Source organism: Podarcis vaucheri (genome assembly GCF_965113315.1).
Source record: "Podarcis vaucheri genome assembly, chromosome: 9".
In the NCBI taxonomy this organism is placed as follows: Eukaryota; Metazoa; Chordata; class Lepidosauria; order Squamata; family Lacertidae; genus Podarcis; species Podarcis vaucheri.
This window is the reverse complement of record NC_138767.1, coordinates 80527674-80552112: the sequence shown is the minus strand read 5'-3', so window position 1 is coordinate 80552112 and position 24439 is coordinate 80527674. Positions and strand designations below refer to the sequence as shown.

At 46.9% G+C, this 24439-nt stretch overlaps 1 protein-coding gene across 1 annotated transcript; it reads left to right on the top strand.

The window, feature by feature from the left end:
- Nucleotides 1-6936: 6936 nt before the first annotated feature.
- CHRNB4 (cholinergic receptor nicotinic beta 4 subunit) lies at nt 6937-22871 on the top strand. Its single transcript, XM_082236840.1, has 6 exons — nt 6937-7192; nt 9894-10039; nt 14931-14975; nt 15903-16012; nt 17895-18870; nt 20403-22871. The coding sequence occupies exons 1-6, from the start codon at nt 7138-7140 to the stop codon at nt 20541-20543; spliced, it is 1473 nt and encodes a 490-aa protein (XP_082092966.1). The 5' UTR covers nt 6937-7137; the 3' UTR covers nt 20544-22871.
- The last annotated feature ends 1568 nt before the right edge of the window (nt 22872-24439 follow it).

Below are 24439 nucleotides of genomic sequence, written 5' to 3'. Positions count from 1 at the left end.
CTGCCGTCCTGTTAGGGTAAAGGTCTAAGAGGTTCCTTAGCGGGGTCAACTTGACGGGGGACCAGGCTAAGCCCAGACTGAAATTACTGTCTGCCACCCTGGGGTCCAAATGGCGCTCCGTGGCCACCTCTCGATCCCTGGTTATAGGCGCCTCTCCCACCCCGAAAGGGCTGCCTCCCTTTGATGCAGGCGGTGGCCGGGTGGTTACCCAGGCATTTTTCGCACTCGTGGCTGTACTTACAGACAGCCCGTGCACAAACCCCCTTGTTGTACTCCCAGCACAGGCACCTCTGCTTTGCAGCGGTCTTCCAAGATCTTGAGGACTCCTGGGGCTTCCTCTCCACGAAGGGACCCACGTGGTCCGACCAGTAATTTTGGTCCCTCAGATCCCAGCGCGTGGAAGACAATTGTGATGCATTTCTGCGGAATTCTTCATCGTAATTTAGGGCATCAATATCTCCCGCTAAATCCCGCGCCCTCCTGACATGAGCCAGGTACGCAATCAAGTGCATCGCCCGCTTTGGATAAGCCGCGCTGACGACGCCCATGAACACCTGGAACCCATCTAGCCAGTTGTCAAAAGTACGTTCGGGTCTGGGTGTCCTGTACCTGCGATTACCATACTTACGCTTCTTCTCCCCTTTACCCATAAGCTTTGCTGGAGGTATCAGTCTGAAAATATCTATAAAGTCCCCGTTGAGGATCTTATTCCTCTTTCTCGGAGATAAGTGAGAGCCTACTATGAAATCCGTAGAGAGATTAGTGGACGTTTTAACATCCTGCAGCAATGCGCCATCCTTCCACTCGAGGGTCCCGTTAAAGGATTTCCTGTAGGAATTGGCCCTCCTCTCATGCACCCATAAAGGCAGACCCACAGAGTCCTCCCCGTGGCCCCAGTATTCCTCCCTAGGAACATCGCTATCTGACTCGGAAGAAGAAGAGGTACCTGAATCATCCTCCGAATCCGAATGCCTCCTCTTCTTACTCTTCTTTGAGGTGTGTTTTTTCTTCTCCTTCCTCTTCCTTGGCTGGTCCTCTGGTATGGCTAGGTCCGGTACGGTGATCGCCTGTGCGGCTTGCGGCCCCTGGGCTTCCTCGTCAGAAGAGGAACTTGAGGCAACCTCGACTGGTGCCGCCTGCGGTGGCGGGTTCTGAAACAAACTCAGAACACCTGGATCCTTTTGCAAGTTAGTAGCCCCAGGACAATGGACGCAAGCCTTACCCTTTTTTTCCACCCCTCTGGCCCCCTTTTGACTTGCCAGTGGCGGCTGCCTGTGCTCGGGTATTCCTTTTAGGCCGCGGTGTTGACTCCTTGGCTGCTCTCAATGCTGCCACAGCAGCTGCAGATGTTCCGGGAAGTTGCACATCATTGGGTTGTGTCTCTGGGATGAAGTCCTGCGTGAATGCTCTTGGTGCCTCTGATACGGTTACTGCCATCGCCGGTGCCGCTGCCATCGGTGCTTCCGGCGGTGGCACTGGTGCCGGTGGTGCTGCTGACGCTTGTCCTGAAGACCTGTGCCTATAAAAATCCTGGAAGGCAGTGAAAAACTCTGCCAAGGCTTGAGGGTTACTTGGGATCACAAAGGGTTGGGGCTCCTCCTGATTCCCCTGAGGTCCCCCCGATGTAGCGGAGTTTACCTGGTTTCCTTGACCTGACATGATGTGAATTAGACTCTTGCTTACCTAGATCTATGAAACACCAACCACGTGGCACAGTAATGTGTGTAGTTCAGTACCGTCTACACTGGCAAAACTTAATGGAGAGATAATTAGTATACCCCACCAATCCCGTCCAAATACTGCATACACCAATAGGACTCCAACTGGCGTCGAAATTTACTGAACTCAATGAAGGGAGGATGCAAGTACCAGCAAAGCCGGCAGGACAATTAGCTGAACTTATTTTAGACAAGTTATTAACGAATTGACAGACAAGTTATTTATGAATTAATATTATTTGGCCAAATGAACCAACCTCAATTAACTTAAACAGAAGTAAGCCACTTAATTAGCATGCGATTAAATAAGAGGGTGTAACTGCAATGTCTCCTGGCCAAAAGCAGTAAAGTAGTATCAGACAACGTAATATAAATAATAAAGCAGTCAGCAGCGAAGACTGGATTGCCCTATGCTGAACCTTGCAGTTTTAATCACACATTCAATTTCCTACGAACCAAATTATAACCCGTTTAACTGCAACAAAGAGATAAGGTCGCTTGAGAGATAAAAGCACCCTAGGAGCCCTTTAAGCTCCTGCAAAGTAACCAAATGAATTAAATTGCCAGACAACTACAGCCTAATAAAATAAACAGCCAATTGAATTTATTATTATTATTATTATTATTATTTATTTATTAATTGGATAGTATAACTCCTATAACTAATTAGAAATAAGCCTTATAAAATCTTAGAGCACTCTGTTAATGTTCCCCTAATATCTTCACCGAGGCAGCCCCTTCCTGTGTTGGTATTGTGTGAACTTAGCTGCACCAGCTAACTAAGGCTGTAAGCTTGTGATAAATTATTTCACATGCGTAGTTGCCTCTGGAAATAATTGGCGGCCACCAGACCACATGGCCGCTTAACCGAAATGGCGCCGGGACCCTTTTAACCAAGCGTTGTCTGTCCTAAAATGGCGCTAAAGTGAAAAAGCTCTTTTACACCCCCTTTCACAATAACTGACTTGCTGTTGCCCTTTATCTTCTCAGTCTATTTAACGAAGGAGCGAGGTAGGTACCATAGAACAGGCGACTTCCCACCCGGTTTGCCTAGCCTAAGATGGCCGCCGCCGCCAGGCCACGTGGGCAAGCAAAGATGGCGGCCGAAAGCTATCCCGTCGCCTAGCAAAGGAGGAAACTGCTCTCAGCTGTAGCCTCCTAACTGCGGAAATCCACGTCCCAAGGCAAAGCAACGCTGCAGACAAAGCCCCCGGCAAAACGGACGCACACACACTCAAACGATAAACAATAGAAGCCCGTGCCCGAAATGCAAGCTCTCCGATGAATCGGGCAGAGCTGAAGGGCAGCCTCTGGGCCCAAGCCAAGCCCCGCAAGAGAAATAGCCCGCAACAGCCAGGAAAGCACCCACACGTTAAGCAAGGAATAAACGCGCTCCAAGGATCAGTGGCTCAACCTCCCGCCAAATTCAATCTCCCTAACCCAATACAACCTGTTCCGATCGGTGTGAGGGTAATCCCTTCAGAGCCTCGTGGCTGGAGCGAAGGAGGAAGGTTGCTGGAGGGAGGGTGCTCTGGAGAAATCAGCTGGCTGGCGGCTGCCGGAGCCCCGCAGCTATCGGAGGTGTAGCTGCCGCACGTGGGCTGCGGACGCGATGCGTGATCCTTCCTCCACTGCTGGAGACCTACGAGAATAAGCCCCCCTAGCAAAACCCAAGTGATTTCAACTCTTTTGGCTCGCAAGCGGGCAAGGAAGAAAAAATTCTCCGAAAGTGATTTCAGCTCAGAATAAAGGAGCGCTCTGTAGTGCTCCTGCAAAAAGACCGCGGGGCGACAAGAATGCACCGATCGATCGGCAGCTAGGCCCAGAAAGATCCGCGCCTGCTGCGCTGAAGCTCCACGTGTCCGAAGAAAGAAGGCTCCAACGTCGACCGGATCAACTGTAAAACGGCTTTCCGAAGCGATCAGCTGGCATGCGGAAAACGCGGGGCTAGCCGGAGAAGAGAGGGCGAGCCCCCTCCGCTCCGGTCCTAAATAGGGCAAGGCCACGCCCCCTCCAGCCAGCCGATTGGCTGGCCGGGAGGCGTGGCCGGATGGGATTCCCCTGCTCTCGCGGGGGCTGAGACCAGCCCCCGCTCACGTGGGGAGGGGCGTGATGCCCGCAACCCCACCTCCTGGGGCATGCCCGGAAGTGGCTTTACCAGATGCTTTAAAGTTGAGGTAATTTTACTCTGTTTTAGTATTTTAACTTTTGTATGTTTTAAAGTAAGGTTGTGAATTTTGCTTGATTTTACTGTTTTATCTTTTGAGGGTTGGTTTTTTTACTATCAAGTGAAGAAGAAGAAGAAGAAGAAGAAGAAGAAGAAGAAGAAGAAGAGAAATAGGAGCTTGGATTTGATATCCTGCTTTATCACTCCCCTTCAGGAGTCTCAAAGCGGCTGACATTCTCCTTTCCCTTCCTCCCCCACAACAAACACTCTGTGAGGTGAGTGGGGCTGAGAGACTTCAGAGAAGTGTGACTGGCCCAAGGTCACCCAGCAGCTGCATGTGGAGGAGCGGAGAAGCGAACCCGGTTCACCAGATTACGAGTCCACCACTCTTAACCACTACACCACACTTGCTGTATAAATTTATACACCCCACTGGTGTATAAATTTTATGAAATAAAGAAACAAATAACTCTTTCTTACTTCATTGACTCCAGTCAACGCTAGCATTCTTGGGGGACCTTTGTGAGCATCTGTTTGAGTTGTTTCGTTTTAATTTTTTTATTAAATTAACTTATAAACAACGCAAACAAAAAAGAATATATATATCCTTTGTTTCCCACTCTAATATCAGATTATATAATTTAGATTTTTATTTATTTTTCTTGTATTAAATATTTATCAATTTTAGATAATTCTTTTTCAAATCCTATATTTTTATCTTTCGCTAATCTATACTTAATTTGAATATATTGGAGCCAATCACTAATATGAGCTTTAATTTCTGTATAATCCTTTAATTCCAATTCTCCATTTTCTTCCTTTAATACAGTTTTATAAGTAGCCCATTTTTTATATTTTATTTTTTCACTTCAACGATTTCTGCCGGTGATGCCCACCATGGAGTTTTTGGCTCTAGTAGTCTTTTATATTTCTCCCATATTTTATAAATAGACTTTCTGACTATATGCCCTAGGAAGCCTTTGTGTACTTTGACTTTCTCATCTATTAGATAGGCATGCCATCCAAATCTCATCTCTACCCCCTTTAAATCCAATACATCCAAATCGTCTAATTTAATCCATTCTTTTAACCAGGTCAGACCCACCGCGTCATGGTATAACTCCATGTCAGGGAGGCCAAATCCTCCTCTTTCCTTCTTTTCCTTCTTTTATGTTTTATTCCTGGTTTTTCCCCTGACCACACGAATTTGGCCAAATCTCTTTTCCAATTATTAAAACATTTCTCTCCTCCTAGTATTGGGATACTTTGAAATAAAAACATCATCCTTGGTAGTATGTTCATCTTTATTACCAATATTTTCCCTATCTGCAGATTTTTAACAGGTTTTTTTTTTGGGGGGGAATTATGGTTCCCTTGAGTATTTTTGCTTTCTAATGGTTTGGTGGGTTTTAGCTGTGTTTTTGTGTGTTTATTTGTATTTTTTGTAAATAATTTAGTCCTTGGTTTTCAAATATTTAACAGAGGTAACATATACTTTACCATATGGCTTTAGCTTATTTTATTGATCATTTTGTTATAAACTCTCTACTTAGAAAGCTTATAAATCTGTCTAAATAAATTAATAAAGCCCTCTTAAAAAGCAAATCAAAACGAGGGCTACCAACAGCTGAGCAGCAGCAGCACACCCACCCACCCCCAGAGAGAGAGAGAGAGAGATATTTCCACCCATCTTGCAAATTGCCCAGATTTGCTGTGAGATACTACTGGGTGGTGGTGAGGACTCTTGCCAGGGAAAATGCCCCCCCCCCCGGCTTTGGATGGCGCCTGGCTCTCCAAAGCATTTGCAGTCTGCTGCTGACAGAGGGAAGAATAAGATCCTGTCCCAGGGACACAAGGCTGAGTTAGCTCCTCCTGCCACCAGAAACTTTGATTTGTAAGCCAGATGCTTGCAGTAAGCCTGAGTCAGACAATGCACAAAGGAACTTCACAAAGACACACCGCAAGAGAAAGTGCAAAGTAGCGTAAGATGCAGAGAGAAGGAAGGGGAAGCAGGAGGAAATATGGACCATAGAAAGGGTCAAGGGGGTAGCAGAGCAAGGGATGGAGAAGACATTCAATTCATTTAAAGATTTGGCATTTAAAACCAAATCTACCAAATTCACACTTTCCAAAACAATATGCAAACCAGAACCCAGCTCTTCTTTGAAATCTGCCCCCTCTGATATTTCTCTGACTGCTCCTCTATGAACCTCCTTTCTTGGTAGTGGCTCAGCTGTTCCCCTGGCAAACAGAGAGGCCACATGATGGCAATATGAGAAGGAGAGAAGCACTCTGCACATGGTCAAAGGCACCCTTCTGTCCAGCTTACATGTGGAGACTGAAGTTGGTGGAGCACAGGAAGCCATGTGCCCCAGCCCTCCCTGCACCAAGGGTGGGGAATCTGTGGCCCTCCAGGTGTTGCTGGATTAGAACTCCACTGGCCCCAGTTGATGGCAGTCAGGCGTCCAAGGGCATCTGCAGGGGCACAGGGGTCCCATTCCTGGTCTGCACTGATGGGCAGCAAACTAGCCAGGGTTTCAGGCAGGGGCTTCTAGCAGAAACATAAGAAAAGGCTGCTGGATCAGCCAATGGCCTGGCTAGTCAGACATCCTGCACGAAAGCAGCACTCTACAGGTATTCCGCTGGAGAGGCACAGCCCAGCCCAGCCATCATGGCCAGGAGCCATCCCTGCCCAGAGGGGCCAGGGATTGAACCCGGGACCTTCTGGATGCCAAGCATGTGCCCCACCCCTGAACCACGAGGCCGCTCTCTGCTTTCCTTTCAGCTGAGAGGGTGTGGGTGAGCTGGGGGGAGGCCTGATGCCCACATTTATCCTGCAGTGGTGCTGTGGGCAAGTGCTGCCTGGACACGCACTGCTTTGGCCCACAGTTCTGTCTCTCTCTCTCTCTCCCCCCCCCCCCGCTCTATTGCATCTAGCTAATGACCCACCCCTGTCAAGCAGCCTGGTCACATGGCCCGTTTGCTGGTCCCGGGCAAGGCCGCCCAGTGGCCCGTCGACGTGGCTTCCCCCTTCTTCTCCCCACACGCGCATCATGATGCCTCCTGCACATCTCCGGCTCTGGAAGCAGCTGCGGAGAGGGAGGGATCTCGGCTCCCCTGCTGGGTCCTACAGCCTCCCTGCTCGGGGCGCCTCGGGAGCTCGGCGGTGCTTTGCTTTCCCCCCCTGCCTGTCCTGCCCCGACGGCTGAGCCCCCCCTCAGAACAGGGCTCCCCTCCTTTCCTACAACTGCCATGAGGAAGATCAACTGGCTCTCTCTCTTTGCCGGGCTTTCTTTTTATGTCCACGGTGAGTTGCCTTCTCTTCCCAATGCAGCTCCTGCAAAGGGACGGGAGCTTTGGAGCTATTCTTGAAGGCGGGGGGGGGGGGAGGGAAGCCGTTCTTTGGGAAACGAAGGTTCTTCTCTAACTTTCAAGCAGGATTGCTTCTTTGAGGGGGGGGGGATGCACGAAAGTTGAAGCACAATTTACGCGGAACAGGATTTCGATGGGATCAGGAAGACCCGCATGTAGTACAGACCTGCTTCACTGCACCGGTGCCAAAGCAGAACGACCAACAAATGTGCCTCAGCTGGGCATTGAGTCGAGGGGAGATGTCAGGAGGGAGTTTCCTGTCACTTTATGGGAATTACAGAAGCAAGACGCTCGAGGTCTTGCAACCCTTTTATTTGAGCAAGCGAGAAGCAATTGATCGTTGCGAAAGTGGTAAAAACAAGCCCCCGGCTGAAAATCCGAGCATAGGTATTTTCCTCCCGCATTGAGATGTCTCCGTAGCATCTCAGCGCAGAGCGGCGTCTAATAGGGTGTTACTTTAGCCATGTTGTTCGATAACCCCATCCCCAGCCTCCCTCTTTGTTCTACCAGATTCCAAGGGAGCAAACTGGCTCGAATTCACATGCTCTGACTTAACTAGGCGATGGATCTTGCTGTCCTTCCAAAAAAGGAAGGCGTTGTTTCGTTACCCAAGTTGTGCTTCGTTTACTGAATTTATGCACAGGGACTTTTTGTCGATAAAACATCGCATGTGTCTGGAGGGGAGAGTTAAGGCTGAAACAAAAAGAGAAAAAGAACGCTGACTTTTGACCTAAACAAATATCTCTCTCTGTGTTCTGTTTTCGTTTTTTAAAAAATGACTTAGGTTTTTAAAGTGAGGATCCATTAGATCTTACTTGCCTCGGACACGATGCTGACATGATTTTGCTAGAGTGCAGTAGGCAACATTTAGGCAACATGAATAAATGATGTTCTAATAGAGCATCCTGAGAAGCAATAACAATGGCATTCAATAAAGACCTTGAGGCATCTTAAAATTTACATTTCCTCCCTGTTCTTTCCTGACATAGAGAAGGAGAAAGAAAATCTGGAATTACGTAAAGTCTAGCAAAGGATCCTTGCTTGTTGCAAATAGGAATCCTGATCATATAAACATTTGGATTAAGTGAGGGAGAGTGGCATTAGCCAGTCTAAAGTAGAAGACAGAGAAAAGAAGTTGCATGTAGTTTTTGCAATGTTGCAGAGCCTGTAAATGCATTTGCCAACTTCACAAGAAAGAAATTGATTCTGTTTCCAAGGCGGGCATGTGGCTGCTGTATTGACTGAGGTCTAGTGACTCACTTTGAATCCTTAGATAAGTGTATTCTGTGGAACTGAAACTGCTGCATAATTAAACCAGCTGTAGGGGAAACGTATCAGTTAGTTAAGTATCAGTTAGTGATTTTAATTCAGATTTTTAAATGACTGAATTGCTGTGTTTTTAAAATAATTTTCATAGGCTGCTTGAACAGGGTTGGCCCCCCTGGTGACAATGTTAATTGATTGAATGAAAAGTTGCTAGCCTGTTGTGGCGCAAGGAAACCACCAATCACACATATTGGTTTTTGGTGGTGGGAATAACCATAAAGAGATTTAGCCATAATTTGTAATCTGACACAGTGGTGGCGATAATTTGGGTTATTTTGCTTTCAGAATATAATGTGCCCAGGACTTAATTTATGTAATAGTAGTAGTAGTAGTAGTAGTAGTAGTAGTAGTAGTAAGGGGAAAGACCTTAACACTGATTGAAGGAACAACATGAATTTTGGGCACCATTGAGGCGCCAACATAAAAATATATATTCCAAAGCAACCTACTGCTGACATCTAGTGGCATGTCCCTATTTGCCACAAAATGAGGAGAAAATAGCATTTGGCAGTGGAATAGGATTGGTAGTTTATAAAGAGTCTGGCTCTTAGATTATATTCTCCCATGGACCTTGCCTGGATTAGTGCAGTTGAAGTGTGGAAGAGGGCTGGGCAGGTACTGGTACATTTGAAAGAGAAGAAATTGGCAGGGAAAGGGTAAAGCAGCTGCGGGGGGGGGGCAGGCAGGGAGAGGCTTCAGTGGTTGGGGGTATTTTAACAGGAAAGAAGTTGACAGAAAGAGGGCTAAGCAAGTGGGGAAGGATTCGGAATGGAAGACGTGAGCTGGTTGCTTCGGGACTCTAAAGCTCTCTCCCAAGCCTGCGATTCCCATCAAGCTTTCATTACACGAATTTTCATGCAAATGTTGTTCCACCACCTCAAGGTTATGTTGCTGTGTGTGTGGGTGTGTGGGTGTGTGGGTGTATCTGTGATGGGGACGTGTTTTATGGTTTCTTCCCCCATGGTTAAATTTTCTACTCAAAGGCTGTGAAGGAATGAAACCATCCAGCCATTTGATGTGCTTGCTCTTAATTTTAAAATGGTTGCTTTCTGCTTAGAGTCATTCTGTTTTTGAGGCTGTTCTTCCTAGAGGGTTCAAAAAGTCATAGAATAGACCTATAATGAGTCCACCGAGAAACTGAATCCTATTTATCGTGTGGGGGAAGAAACCTAGTTACTATGGGATCTAGAAACGTCACATAAATCTCCTACCCAATGTGTTTTCAATCCAATCCTCTCTGAAGTCAAGCAAGAGGAATGGCGGCACAGTGCTGCCATTTTGTGACCCGGTTGCCATTTCCTGTTTTATAGGAAGCGACTCAGCTGATGCTGAGGAGAGGCTGATGAACCACCTCCTGAACACATCTCGCTACAACAACTTAATCCGCCCTGCCTTCAACTCCTCACAGCTGGTCGTTATAGAATTGCAGGTTATCCTGGCCCAGCTCATCAATGTGGTGAGTCTGAGCATCCCTTCCATCGCTCCTTCCTAGCAAAATCTACGACTGTGAGCTTTGGGACTGGACCAGCGCGTGGGAACTCTTCCATGAAGGCCAGCCATGCAGAGTCTGCACACACTGACACTGTTGCCTCCACAACCCTGGAGACGGGGTGGGGGGTGGGATGGGGTAGGGGGTTCAGTGAAGTCTGGCCATGGTTGGACTTATTCTCAGAGACCTGTCTGAAGAAGAGAGTTCTTCGCTGACAGTGACGTAGCACCTGAGGTGTCTGCTATTACAGAGATGGGTCTTTCCTTTAACAGACCACTAGGCCCATCCCCATAATCCAGACCCCCTTTTCCTAAACCACTGGGACCCTCCTCCAGATAAGACTCCACTTGGGTCTCACTCCCTGTCCCACTAGCACCATCCCTTGGGTCAGCCTCTTCTGTGAGGACCTCTCACTCGTCTCCCACACTGGACTAGCCTCTCCATGGCGTATCCATGGGATTCAGGACACCAGTGACCCCAAAAGGCTGGGGACAACATCAGGAGAGCCTGCTGGATCCGGCCCATGGCCTATCTAGCCCAGCATCCTGTTCTCATAGTGCCTGAACAGTTGCCTTTGGGAAACCAGCCCGCAGGATCCGAGCCCAAGAGCACTTCCCCTTCCTGGGGCTTCCAGCAACATGGCTGCCTCCAGCTGTGGACACCTAGGCAGAGGCATCCTGATTGGCAGCTATCAATAGCTCCCTCCACCATGAATTCATCTAATTATTAATATTATTTATTGAATTTATATACCACCCTATACAAGGGAGTCTCAGGGAGGTTCACAGAATAAAATCAAGTTATAAAAACAAACAAAAAATACATAATAAAAATAAAAACAACAACCCAATAGTGCCCCCCCCAAGTTTTAAAAGGGCGTAGGATCTCAACCAAAGGCCTGGTTAAAAAGGAAGATTTTTATTCCACTTTTAAAGCCATCTAAGATGGTGGCCATCCTCGTTCTGTAGTTTAACTATGTGCTGTGTAAAGAAGAACATCCTTTGATGTGTCCTGACTTAAGCCTTCTTGCGGTTGAGCAGGCATGTGAAAAGAAGCTTGAGTCCCTGGAGAGCTGCTGTGAACCAGAGGAGACAATGCCATCCTGAACACAGTAACCTGGGAGTCACTAGCACAGCTGGGGGGGGGCGAACTGGGCAACCACTTACCACAGGGGCAGCACTTACCCCGGGGGGTCTGCCGTGTGCCCAAGCCACATGTCTCTCCTGCTACGCCGCGGCCGGGAATGAGTCTCATTGAATTCTCAGGAAGCTTCCTGCAGCCCTCTGGTATTGTCTGCATATGCCTGCTAACTTATTCCACCCCAAAGGGTGGCCAACTCTGTGTGGCATTCATTGACCTAAAGGCAGCATTCGATAGTATCCCCAGGAGCATCCTCTGGGAAAAACTCACCCGCTGGGGCATCGACAGAAGGCTTCTCTGGCTAATAATCAAACTCCATGAGAACTCAGCGGCTAGAGTGAGACTCACCCCGGAGGGTGATCTCACCAATTCAATTCCCATTAACAGAGGTGTCCAACAGGGTTGTATATTGGCCCCATTCCTGTTCAATTTGTTCATAAGCGACATGAGGACTCCCCTAATAGAGGCTCAAGAAAGGATTCATGCACCCCGCCTAGCACTTTATCGCTGCCCTTTGTTACTATATGCGGATGACGCAGTCATCCTTTCTTTTTCTAGAGTAGGTCTCAGGAGGGCCTTAAAATTTTTTGGATCATATTGTAATGCAAATTCCCTTACAATTAATTATGGAAAATCTAAGATCCTAATTTTCTCAAAGAGCCGGAAACTCCATAATTGGAGAATTGATGGGAGAGTCATCGAACAAGTCCATAGATTCCAATATTTGGGAGTTTGGTTACAACATAACCTTATATGGAAGGCCCATGTAGCTTATGTTACAAACAGAGCCAAAGCTATCTCCTTGGCGATCTTGCAATTCTTCTTCACCGATGGAGCCCTCCACATCCCATCGGCGTTGAAAGTGTTCAAGGCCAAGGTGATCCCGACAATTGCCTATGCCATCTCAACTTGGGGGACTTTTGTCAACCTATCTCACCTAGAGGTTATTCAAAATCAGTTTTTAAGAGGGATATTGAAACTGCCCAACTGTGTAAGTAATACAGCGTTACGCATGGAACTTAATACTGTATCCCTGGAAAACGCCCTGTGGAAGCACATACTCTGTCACTGGTTATCTCTATGGCACAACCTCCCAAACTTGTACTTGATACAATGTATGTGGAGAGATGATTTCCAGAGCCCATGGGTAAAAAATTTACAGCTGAAAATTACGGCAATGGGAATCTCCCCATCCAAATTACTAGAGCAGGACATAGTTCCAGCTAAAAGAACAGTAACCTGTAAATTAGAGGAGATGGACTTGCAGCAGAAAATGGCCTTGGGCAATGGTACCTGCTCACCTCTAAACCTTGGTTTATTACCCCTCTTAAGGCTCCCAAATTATTTGAATTCCTTAATTTCTTCAGCTCATAGATATGCCTTTATAAAGGCAAGATTCAACACCTTCCCATCGAACGTGCTGAGAAATAGATTTTCCAATGGACAGATATCGCTCTTATGTGATTGTAATTGTGGGGCACCAGAATCGTTGCATCCCATAATTCTTGATTGTGCTTTTCACTCATCGGCCAGGAGCAAGTTTCTTGCTCAATATCTAAAGGGAATCGCCGACGATACAAATGAAGCCCAACTGAGATATCTATTAAATGATGAAGACCCCCTAAGATCACTCACGGTTGCCAGATTCTTGATCAGTGTCCTATCCCTAAAGAAGAAAAACAGACTCCTGTGCGGCTCGGATAACCCTTTTAAACCATGATCTATGTTTTAGGATGTAATTAGGTGATATCACCATTGATGTCTCTTATTAATTTATGAGCAGAGGGTGATGTTTATGTTGCAAATTTATTGTAATGTATGATGCTGGTTTTTTTGTTTTTGTTTTGCTTTGGTTCTTGTCTGTTTTTTGTAAGTTTTGGCGGTTTTAAATTTGGAGGTTTAAGTACATTATGTTGGTATGGGAAACTGCCGTGTGACGGGCCAATGGCCGTAATAAATATCAATACAATGCCTGCTAACTTTGCAGCTGATCTCTCTTTTCCTTGGTACAATGACTTGGAGTGACAAGAGCACATCCCACTTTGCGGAGTAAAGGCGGCAGCTATGCAGTTTTCCTACCCCCTCCCCCCTTTAGCCACCCACTTTAGTGCTGGATCCCACCCCCAAGAACCCCCTTTGTTTCTGTGCTCTATGGCTACCTGAGCTCATGTTGCAAACTGGGGTTCCGGGGGGGGCAGCTCTTGACCAGTTGAATGGCAGTGCTGCGTGGAAAGAGATCAGTTCCTCTGTGGGTTAAATGTATAAATTCATCTTGAAAATATTTTATTGGAAGTGAGTGACAGAAAGGAGAGAGACTTTAATCAACTTTAGTGAAATGTCCAATCTGCTTGAACGTCAAGTCCTGCAGCATCTAGGACCCTGAATACTCCCTAAATAAATATTAGAAGGTTCAGGACAGACAAACGTCTTCCTGCAGCACGTAGGAAAACTATGGCTTTTGCTCCCACAAGATGCAGTGGTGGACCCCAAGTTGTATGGCTTTAAAAGATGGATTGGACAAATTCATGGCAGACTGGGCTATTAATGGCTGCTAACCCCATGGCTATGGTTTCCTTCTGTTGCTCATGTGCCTCCTCTGAATACAGGTTGCTGCAGATCACAAGTGGGGAGAGCTCTGCTGCGTTCAGGTCCTGCTTGGATTTCCCATGGGGGCATCTGACTGGCCCTGGCGAGAAAGAGGATGCTGAACTAGATGGGCTTTGGCGCTTGAGGGTTTTCTTTTGTTCAGAAGAGCCCCAGCTCAGCTGTAGAGCAGAAGGCTCAGCCTACAAAGGCATCTCCAGTATTCTGAAACCCTGGAGAGGCCCTGCCCTCAGCAGAGGTGATACTGAGCTCGATGGAGCCATGAGTCTGATTCAGAATAAAGCAGCTTCATGTGTTCCTGTTCTGTAGGACTCTTCATGTGCTCCTAGGTTCCCACCCTAGCAGAATCCACCCAGTCCTCCTTCCTTTCCTCCTGGATTTCCCTTCCCCGCCTGTCCCAGGAAAGGTACAAGAGTAGCACAGCAGCACAGCAACTGCCAAAGCCATTCCCTTTTAGGTTGCAACTTGTCCATTAATTTTCCAATTTCTGTGTTGCCATGGGCCTTGTTCTCATTTAAGAAATCTGCCTAGCAAAAGAGCCTGGAGCCTGGTTCATCAGAAAGCTCTCTAATCCAATTTCTCCTCTGTGGTTTATTTCCACCTCCAGCCACTTAGCCTCTTCCAGATGTTCCAAGGCTTACTGCCACATTTATTTTGTAATAATCTGAATAAACTCCACATAGAATCATGTCTGCTTCTAGAAGATTTAATGTCCCCTGGGCCACCCTGGTGCCTTACAGATGTTTTGGACTATGATGCCCATCTCCCCAGAGGTGTCGTTCACAACATCTGGACCAACATGACAGGCTATGAAGGCCTGCCTTAAAAGGAAACCTTTATTTTAGCATTAACTTTCATGGACGGGATGCAAAAATGCAATTCTGCCTCAGATGAAGTGGCCAGAGTGGTCCATCAAAGCTTGTGCTACAATACAGACTGGTCTTCTGAAGTCCCCGAGGGAACTGGGAGACTGACTGGCTTGGTGCTTTCTACCTGAGTGCCCTTCTAGGTTCAGGAGAGAGGATGGAGGGAAGGGTATTCAAGCCTAATGAATGGATCCAATTAAGATACTGTTTACCACATAGATTTTCTGTGTCTTTCTCTTTCTCTTCAGAATGAGCGTGAACAGATCATGACTACCAACGTCTGGCTCAATCAAGTAAGCATCCCGTGGATACATAATTTCTGCTCTATTAATTTACAAACCCATCCTCTCATCATATTGGTATCTGAGAATTTGGAAGGTTGCTATGACGTCCAGCTTGGTTTATTTTTGAAGGCTGCAGTCCTATAACCATTTACCTATAGCCATTTATCATACATACTGTAGCTACTCCAGCTCAACTGAGTGCACTTTGAATAGTTGTGAATGGGACGGTGCTCTGAGGAATCACAGTGAATCCTGCCATCATAGATTTACAGGGCTGGGAAGCTGCTTATCTGCCACATTTTGGCACAGATTTCAAGGTTCACAGCATCTGTTCCGCTCCCATTGCATTGTTGTAGATAACTGTTTTTTCTCTCTATTTAAACTAGATAAATGTACAGAGCACTTTTTCTTTCACAGTATATTTGTACGTTTTGGAGGAGAGGGAGTGACTTATGTTCTTATTAGTCTTATGTACTTATATGCCTACTCAACCACTTACACCTGTGGAACTGGCCCCACATTTGTAAGAAATCAGTATTTTAGTGTGGCAGCACTGAAAACTCCCTGCACCTTGACATTAGGCAGGTGCCTCCCCTGTATGCCTTCTAAAAATGGGGGGGGGGGGCTATTCAGACATGTTGAACACTGGCATGCTTTTTACTTATGTGTTGAATATTTTTAAAAGTTGTAAACAGTTTTTAAGGAAAAAAATTATTCTTTTGTAAACTGGTTTTATTACAATCCAGCGCTATATAAATCTTGTAAAATTAACTAAATAGATGATGTTGTTGCAGCAGCAGCAGATGGAGTGTGTGTGTGTGTGTGTGTGTGATTCTAATTGTATTTTGTACAAAAAGGCTGCCAAACAATTAACTGTGCAAGTCTGTTGTGCAATGGGAACAGCGACTCAAAGTGTGGGTTGTGTCCTGCTTCTAGGAATGGACGGACTACCGCTTAGCCTGGGAGCCCTCGGAGTACGAAGGCATCAATAAGCTGAGAATACCAGCTAAGAAAGTCTGGTTGCCCGACATTGTTCTATACAACAAGTAAGTTTGTACAACTCAGCACTATGACGGAAATGTCTGACTGAGGACCAGATTCCATCCCTTTGTTAAAAAGAAGCCTTCCTGCCATGGTGGGTAGAAAGCCTGAGCCTCCTCTGACACCCCCCACCCCCCACCCCCCGCAATTCAGGTGGGACCCTGGCGGCCTGGGGGGGGGGGGCCATAGCGCAGGAGTCCCAGGCTCCGCCTCCACTGGCATCTCCCCTGCCTGGAATCTCCTTTGCTGCCAGTCAGTGTCAAGAATACTGAACTAGATGGGAGAGACCAGGGTTCGAATCCCTACTCCTCCATGAAGCTCTCCCTGGGTGGGCCCGTGGGCTCACTCTCAGCCTAACCTACCTCTCAGCTGATGGGTGTTGAGTAAAATCCTGCCAGATCAGATACATAACCCATGGATCCTGATGGATCATGCAGCCAGTCCCTGCAGAAGTCAGCTTTCTCAGCCCCAGGCTTGCCGCTTGGGAAGAGCCTTGCACTTCAGGTGCCCTGGAACTACTCTTGAAGGAAGCTTGTTGAGTTGCTTGTCCCACCCACTGCTCAAAATCATCCTGCAGGGGGGAGACCAATAAGACTCTTGCCTGCTGGGCCTAAAAGATGTCCCACCCCTGAGCTAAGCCCAATACCCCCCAGCCCAGCCCAGCCCTGACCCTTCAGTTGCCACCAGAGGCCCTTCTCCACGCTCCCCCTCCCAGGAGGTCCTGAGGCAACAGCATGAGAACAAGGCCCTTTATGGTGGCTCCCCACTTACAGAACCCTCTCCCCAGGGACACTTGCCTGGCACCTAAAGGTATGTAACAATGGTGCCAGGCAAGACATCTATCCATGGATTTATTTATTTTTTGCATGACAGGTGGACTGTTTTAATCTTGTTTTGAAAAGAAGAAAAAAATGTATTTTAAATTTTTCTTTTAATGCTGGTTTTAATCTACATTCGTGTTTGTTTTCTACTTAAAATATTGTAAGTCACTTTGCATTGCCAGCTAATTATTATTATGAGTGGCTTTCTTCCTTGCCTCATGACTGTAGGGATGGGATAGCATTGCAATATATTGGTACTGAATCTGGATAAGCAGAAACACCAACTATTTATGGGCTCTTTCATGGTCTTTCATTGTCCAAAAGCCCCAATATTTTATTATCGGAATTAGTTTTGAATCATAGACTCCTAGAATTGTAGAGTTGGAAGGGACCCTGAGGATCATCTAGTCCAACCCCCCGAGATACAGGAATATGCAGCTGGCCCTTACTGGGATCGAACCTGCAACCTTGGGGTTATCAGCACCATGCTCTATTTGTTTTTTTTAAATGATATTTATTAAAGTTTCAAAGAAAAGAATTGCATGAATTAAAAAAGAAGAAAAAGAAAGACAAAAATAAAAATAGAAGAAAAAATACAAAATACAAAAAAGATAAAAAACACTTAAAAAAATACATCAGTCTTTCATACCTTACATTCATTTCCTTGTTTCCGTGACCTCCTCACGCCTCACTTTTTTGTATTCCAATTCAGTTAGTTAATTCAGCAATTTCTTTCCCTCTTTGTTTTTATCTTAGTCCTTTAACATAATATATTATAACTTTGGATTCTCACCTGTTTACAATCCATTTTTACATACACCTTTATAACATTGCTGCTTAAACCACTTAACTTCATTCTGACATCATTCTAACATTCATTAATTTTGCAATATTTCTGTAAATAGTCTTTCAATTTCTTCCAATCTTCTTCCACCGACTATCAGCACCATGCTCTAACCAACTGAGCTGTCCAGGCTGGTTCAGGTCACAAAAACTGGCTGGCCTTTGCAGCACTTTGAAACCCACAAGTCCTTTTCTATAGTTACATTTTTCTTGACTCCTTTAGTGCTGATGGAACATATGAAGTCTCTGTTTACACCAACGTGATCGTGAAGAATAACGGGAGCATGTTGTGGCTGCCTCCAGCCATCTACAAGAGCGCCTGCAAAATCGAAGTGAAGCATTTCCCCTTTGACCAACAAAACTGCACCTTGAAGTTCCGGTCATGGACTTACGATCACACCGAAATCGACATGATCCTTAAAACCGGCTCGGCCAGCATGGATGACTTCACACCCAGTGGTGAATGGGACATTGTGGCGCTCCCAGGGCGGCGAACTGAGAACCCCTTGGACCCAAACTACGTGGATGTGACATACGACTTCATCATTAAACGGAAGCCTCTTTTTTACACCATCAACCTCATCATCCCTTGTGTGCTCATAACATCCTTGGCCATCCTCGTCTTCTACCTGCCGTCAGACTGCGGAGAAAAGATGACGCTGTGCATCTCTGTCTTGCTCGCTTTGACTGTGTTCTTGCTCCTGATCTCCAAAATCGTCCCCCCAACATCGCTGGACGTCCCGCTGATTGGGAAGTACCTGATGTTCACAATGGTCCTGGTGACGTTCTCCATTGTGACCAGTGTCTGCGTGCTGAATGTGCACCACAGGTCTCCCAGCACCCATGCGATGCCTCCGTGGGTGAAGGTGGTCTTCCTCAAGCGGCTGCCCAACTTCCTGTTCATGAAGCGCCCAGAGAATAACTCCATGAGGCAAAGGCTGTCCGGCAGCAAGAGGAGCAAAGCAGACACGTTTGGCAGCAACCCGTCGGACCTGTATAAGGGCTCCTCCACTTACTTTGTGAACACAGCCTCTGCCAAAAAATACGACCTGAAACTGACGGAAAACCCTGATCACATTGGCAGCCATCAGGATGTCAGGCTACGGTCATCGGCAAAGTTTTCTCCTGAGGTCCAGGAAGCTATTGAGGGAGTCAGTTTCATAGCAGACCACATGAGAAGTGAGGACAACAATGAGACTGTAAGTAGCACAAGGAACCTTTCATTTCCCCACCACACTTGATCCCACAGTCTCTAGAAATCTCAGGCAATTTGAGGGCCTCTGTCTTATTGGGTGTTCATGATGGTTTGTGTTCATGGCGGTCCTCTTGCCTCTTGGTGCCCCATAGGTAATCCCACTCCCCCTGGACAGATCCAGGACACACAGCACAGAGTTAAACTATGGAACTCCCTCCTCCAGGAGGGCACCAATATAGATGGCTTTAAAAGAGGATTAGACCAGTTCATGGGGCAGAGGGCTGTAGATAGTTACTGGCCACAAAGCCTGTGCTCTGCTTCCACAGTTGGAGACACTCAATGCTTCTGAGACGCTCGAAAGCACAGGAAGGGAGAGGACTCTTGTGCCCGGATCCTGCTTGCAGGCTTCTCACTGGCGCATCTGATTGGCCACTGTGAGAACAGAACGCTGGACTCGATGGGCCATGGGCCTCATCCTGCAGGCTTTTCTTATGTTCTCCTATCTTGCTTTCTCCAGCCGGGGGGGCCTCCAGGCTCTTCTTTGGGACCCAGTGGGCTAGAGCTAGAATTAAAAACTTCCATTTTGTTCAGTCAAAAAGTATACCTCACCTAGCACGCTGCATTGCAATGGCTACAAGAGGCAGGAAAAAATATGTTGGGGGTCATAGATGGACTCACAAGCAATTTGCAAGTGGTCCATGATGGGGTAAAAGTTTGGCCCCAATGGCTTTATTGACCTAATTCAACAAAGCTTTTTTATTCGTTTTGTGGAACTGCCCATTTTAAACAAAGATGGTTGTAGCCACAGGAGCCAACTCCTAGGGGCCATGGGGGCTTCAGCCCCAAAATGAAATATTTGAGGGGTCCGAGCCCCCAGAAAGTTATAGGGTATTCCCATTCAAATGGTGTGGGTGCACTGTGTCATGTGATCAATTATGTGGGGCAGGGCTTACCTGGCCCCCACAATATTTTATTCAAGTTGGCACCCCTGGTTGTAGCATACGGATTAGGCTGGCGTTCTTCAATGTTGCATCCCCGGTGTTCTTGGATTACAACTCCTATCACCGCAGCCCTCTTAGCCAAAGGCCAGGAATGATGGGGCCTGTCATCCAAAAACAACTCCTCGGTCAGAGGGGGATGGAGGGTCAAAACAGCCTCCCACCGGAGGTGGTACCTGGAGGAGGAGGAACCACCAGCCATTGAAGCCCTGCAGCTGCTGTATTCAGTCCCCCCCCCCCAGCTCCTCCCAATGTCCTGATGTCACGCACATGACATTGCCCCCCCATCACCCTCGTAAGGTGGTCTTCTGGGCTTGAGGCTGAATTAAGCAGTGTGCCTTTCTGACCCTGATATCTTCTGAAGCCTCAGACTGATTCCCAGATTACTTCTTAGCTGGTATTTAAAATTCATCAGTATGAAATGATCGAACGTAAGTTCCATAAACACCATTCAAGGGAGGCACAGTGGGACGGGCACTTGGGCACTTTATGCAATGGATAAGTCATTACATTATTTAATTGAGTTTTTCTCTTCTAGGTCATTGAAGACTGGAAATATGTTGCCATGGTAGTGGACAGACTGTTTCTCTGGATATTTGTCTTTGTTTGCGTGGTGGGGACTGTTGGATTATTCCTGCAGCCGCTGTTCCAAAACCACTCAATTGGCGTGAGCCCTTAAACGGGTAAATCCGAGACCTAGGATTGCTTATTCACTGGCCGGGCTGGACTCTCTTTTGAGTTCCACAAGTGTAATTTCAAAGTCCAGTCATTTGAGCAGGATTTATTTATTTATTTTTACTAGGGTGGGGATAACATAAAATCATTATTTGATTTAATCAACTTCTTTAAGGTGGGCTTATATCCCACGTGACACTTTAGCCTGGGTGTTGGCGCTGAGTGAGGTGTTGACGAAAACTGGCAAAAACAATTAGGAAACAGCTGTAAATTTAACCCCAGTCCCCAAATGCCTGCCCTTACATGGCTTCCAAAATACAATCCAGCCAGGGCTCTGGTGGGCCTCCAGGTCATGAGAATCCCATGTGTGCTCAGCAGGTAGGGAGAGATCACCCCTCTAGGCATCCTTTAAAGTTGGAACAGTTTCATTTCTTAAGACTTTTCACCAAAATACTCCATCTTCAGTGTTACCTCTTTATTAATTTCATTTAAACAGAGGTTGGGTGCCAATCTGTTAAGGACTCTTTAGCTGTGATTCCTGCATTGTTGGGGTTGAACTAGATGACCCTGGGATCCCTTTCAACTCTATAATTATGTAAAAACACTTGTTTTCAGCTCACATACATTTATATCTTTTTTCAGCACAATTTCTCTCCCCCACAGTAGGAGCCCAGGAACATGCACAGCCTGTCAAGCACAGGCTTGGTCTGTGTCGTTTGGCAACCTTCTTCAGTAGGAAGTGCGCACTGGGGGCACACATGATGCTAAAGCAAAGCTTAGTGTTGCAAAAATGAGTCTAGGCAAGTCTTAGCCTCATGTGCTGCCCTTTCTCTCGGGGTTGAGAGGAGGCGATTGGAAGCGCTGGCTTCCATTTCAGATTCAGTACAGCTTGCCATGTTGTCTGAACCTGGCAGACTGCCGGTGGTGCTTTGCAGAGGCAAGCTGGCTTCAAACCATAGTTTAAGAAGCTATCTTGTTTGCACGAACTGAAATTAAGCTCAGTTTAGAGATCAGATGTCCCATTGTGGCTGTGCTGGAGGAGTGGGGAAAGGGGAGCACGAGAACCAAAGGCTCACTGCAGATCATGGGTCAGCAAACTAAGGCCCATGGGCCGGATCAGGCCCAATTGCCTTCTATATCCAGCCCTCAGACAGTCCGGGAATCACTGCATGGATCGCTAGCATGCATGTTCTTTCCATCTCCCTCACACGGCGGCGGCAGTGCCTCCTCCCTCCCTTCTCCTGGCTTCTCCCCGCCCTGCCTAGAGGAGGAAAAGGGCTGGGCTTTGCTGTTGCCAGCCCCTCTTTGGAGCCCTTTCACACACTGCTCATCATCCCTCCGCCGCCGCCACCAGCCCCTGCCACTCGCAAGACACAGGAGCCGTGGTTGACTGAGCGCACCTCACAAGCAGCCGCCATTTAAAGCTGCCCCTCTCTGGAGCCCTTTCGCGCACCACTCACCATCCCTTGTTCACCCCCCCCAATATAGTCCAGCCCCCCGCAAGGTCTGAGGGACAGTGGACCAGCCCCCTGCTGACAAAGTTTGGGGGCCCCTGCTGCAGATCATCCTTGTACTCAGCCACACCATTAGGCAGAGTGGGGTGTTTGCCACAGGCAGCAGATGAGATACTGAGGGTCGGAGGTTGGAGGGCTGTGTGGAGCCTGCCCTGTGACCCTCATGCTGCCCACTCACCAGTGCAGAAGTAAGATTCAACTGCTGGTCCAGCTGACTTCAGACGGCAGAATGTGCTCTTGTCCTTCACCTCAAATGCCCGGCTGGCACTGACCACAGTTAGCACAGAGCTGGCTAACTGGCACCCCCCCCAGATGTCATTGGATTCCAACGCCCATCAGTCTACGCCAGTATAGCCAATGGCCAGAGATGATGGGAGTTGCAGTCCATCAGCTCCTGCAGGCCCAGATTTCCAGCCCCTGGTTTATGTCATGTGCAGGTTGAACCAAAGGGTCTTTCAGACACCAGGGGACCTGGGTGTGAGAGGAAATGCCTGAATGCTCCTAGGCTAAAGTCTTAAGGCACAGGGGATGGCAGCGTAGTCCATAGCATGGAGGGAAATGAGGAAAAAGTGGAAGGCAGGGGCAGAAAGAGTCAGGTGCAGGCATATGTAGTCAAAATAATAAAATAAATAAATCAAGTGGACGCCATGCAACAGGCTGCGGTTAAAGGTGGGATCCAGGTCTGGAAAAACTGAATTGAATGCAAAATACTTTATTTTGGTCTTTTACAGAAATAGGAGGAGGTATGTTTGGAACTTGCAGATTTTTCTCTGTAGGCACAAAGACAGTCTATTAAAATAGTATTTTACTTAAAACGCTTTCAGAGTGGGAGTCCTCTTTATTTCACAGGGTGCTCTGTTGCTCTGATGCTTCTTTCCACAAAATGCACCACACCTGACTTATAGTCCTTTCCTGTTTCAGCCAAAACACTGATTGTTCGAAGACAACAGACTAACACAAAGGAATATGCAAACATGTTGTTATGGGTTTCCTAACTGATTCCTACGGGTGTGGGCTGCCTGAGGCAATACCTGTCCCAGTAATATGTCTCCACCCTTTATGAGAGCTAAGAGCTAGTTGATGGTCTGTGGAGATGACCCATCAGGATTGGTTGGGGGAAAGCAAGGTGGCTCTACATAAGAAGAACAATAGATTGCAGTAGCAGTGAAAGTGATACAGGGCACCTCCAGATGGTCACTGTTTCGCAGGAGTGAAAATTTTAGGCTTGGATTAGGATTGAAGAGTTCTGTTGCCCATGTGTAACAAATTCACTTAAAAAACAGCTGGCATTTTGCAGTTTGGAAAGTGAGAGGGGAAATGCATGGAAAAGGATGGGATGAACAAATGTTTAAGGGGAACATGTATAAACACCCCAAGAGCAAATGAGGATGAATGCAAGATGAGTGCCCATTATTGTATAACCAACCTGCAAACAAACTGGAATGACTGTTCAAAGCTCAGAAGCACAGCAGTCTACTTTCCATGTCATGGTAAAGTACACGAACACAACTTTCTGACTTGTTGTGGGCAAAGGAAACAAGCCACAGTTCCTGGCTTAGCCAACGAGGGATCCTGGTTTGTTTCACACCCACAAACCATACAAAGCCTTGGCTACAGAACATGGTTCAGTGGGAGCAAAGCAAACTGAAAGCCTTGGCTTATGGTTTGTTTCCTCCCAGTAAGAGTGGGAAGAATCAAAGCAGCCAGAGTTGGCACCTTCACCGTAACTGTTAGCTCTGTAACCTGATGTGCAAATGAGGCCAGTGGGACAGAGATCCGAGTTTGGCTTCCGTGAGCATCTTAGGTGCTGGCTTTCTCCACAGATCTGAACTGAGAGCAATGGGCTTTGGGTGCCTGCTATTTAAGCTATGTGCCTCCATTTACATTCGGACATTACAAAACACCAAATCAGCCTCTGAGCAGTCAGAAAAGTAGGGTGAGCTACTCTGGATAGAAAAGTATTATGTTTGGTTTAATTTATTATTTGGTGAAGGACATATGTCTAAGATCTTGTTTCATTATATCCTTTATTTGTTACGGTGTTTTACATTTACATTCCCCACCCATGTACACTGGATACAGCAATATGAGAAAAATGAAATATGTTTATGAAATGAGAAGTGGGGTGAAAATAACAATATACATAGATATCACACAGACATCATCCTGGCTCCTGACTTATCGAAGTGAAGAAACGTTTCAGAGACAGCACTACTAGTCACATCACAAAGCTACATCCTGTTGAGCACAACGGGAGAGAAAAGGACACGGGAGGAGCTCCTCAGATGATCTCAGATGATGTGCAGAAGAGGGATTGGTCAGGGTCCTGAAAGCAGCGCCAGTTCCTCCATAACCAACACCATCTCATTGGAGCCTCACAAGGCTG

Excerpts from the sequence above, each read along its gene's own strand:
- CHRNB4 (XM_082236840.1), top strand. The coding sequence starts at position 7,138 with ATGAGGAAGATCAACTGGCTCTCTCTCTTTGCCGGGCTTTCTTTTTAT. Across the intron at positions 7,193-9,893 it reads GCTTTCTTTTTATGTCCACG|GAAGCGACTCAGCTGATGCT; the intron begins GTGAGTTGCCTT and ends CCTGTTTTATAG. Across the intron at positions 10,040-14,930 it reads TGGCCCAGCTCATCAATGTG|AATGAGCGTGAACAGATCAT; the intron begins GTGAGTCTGAGC and ends CTTTCTCTTCAG.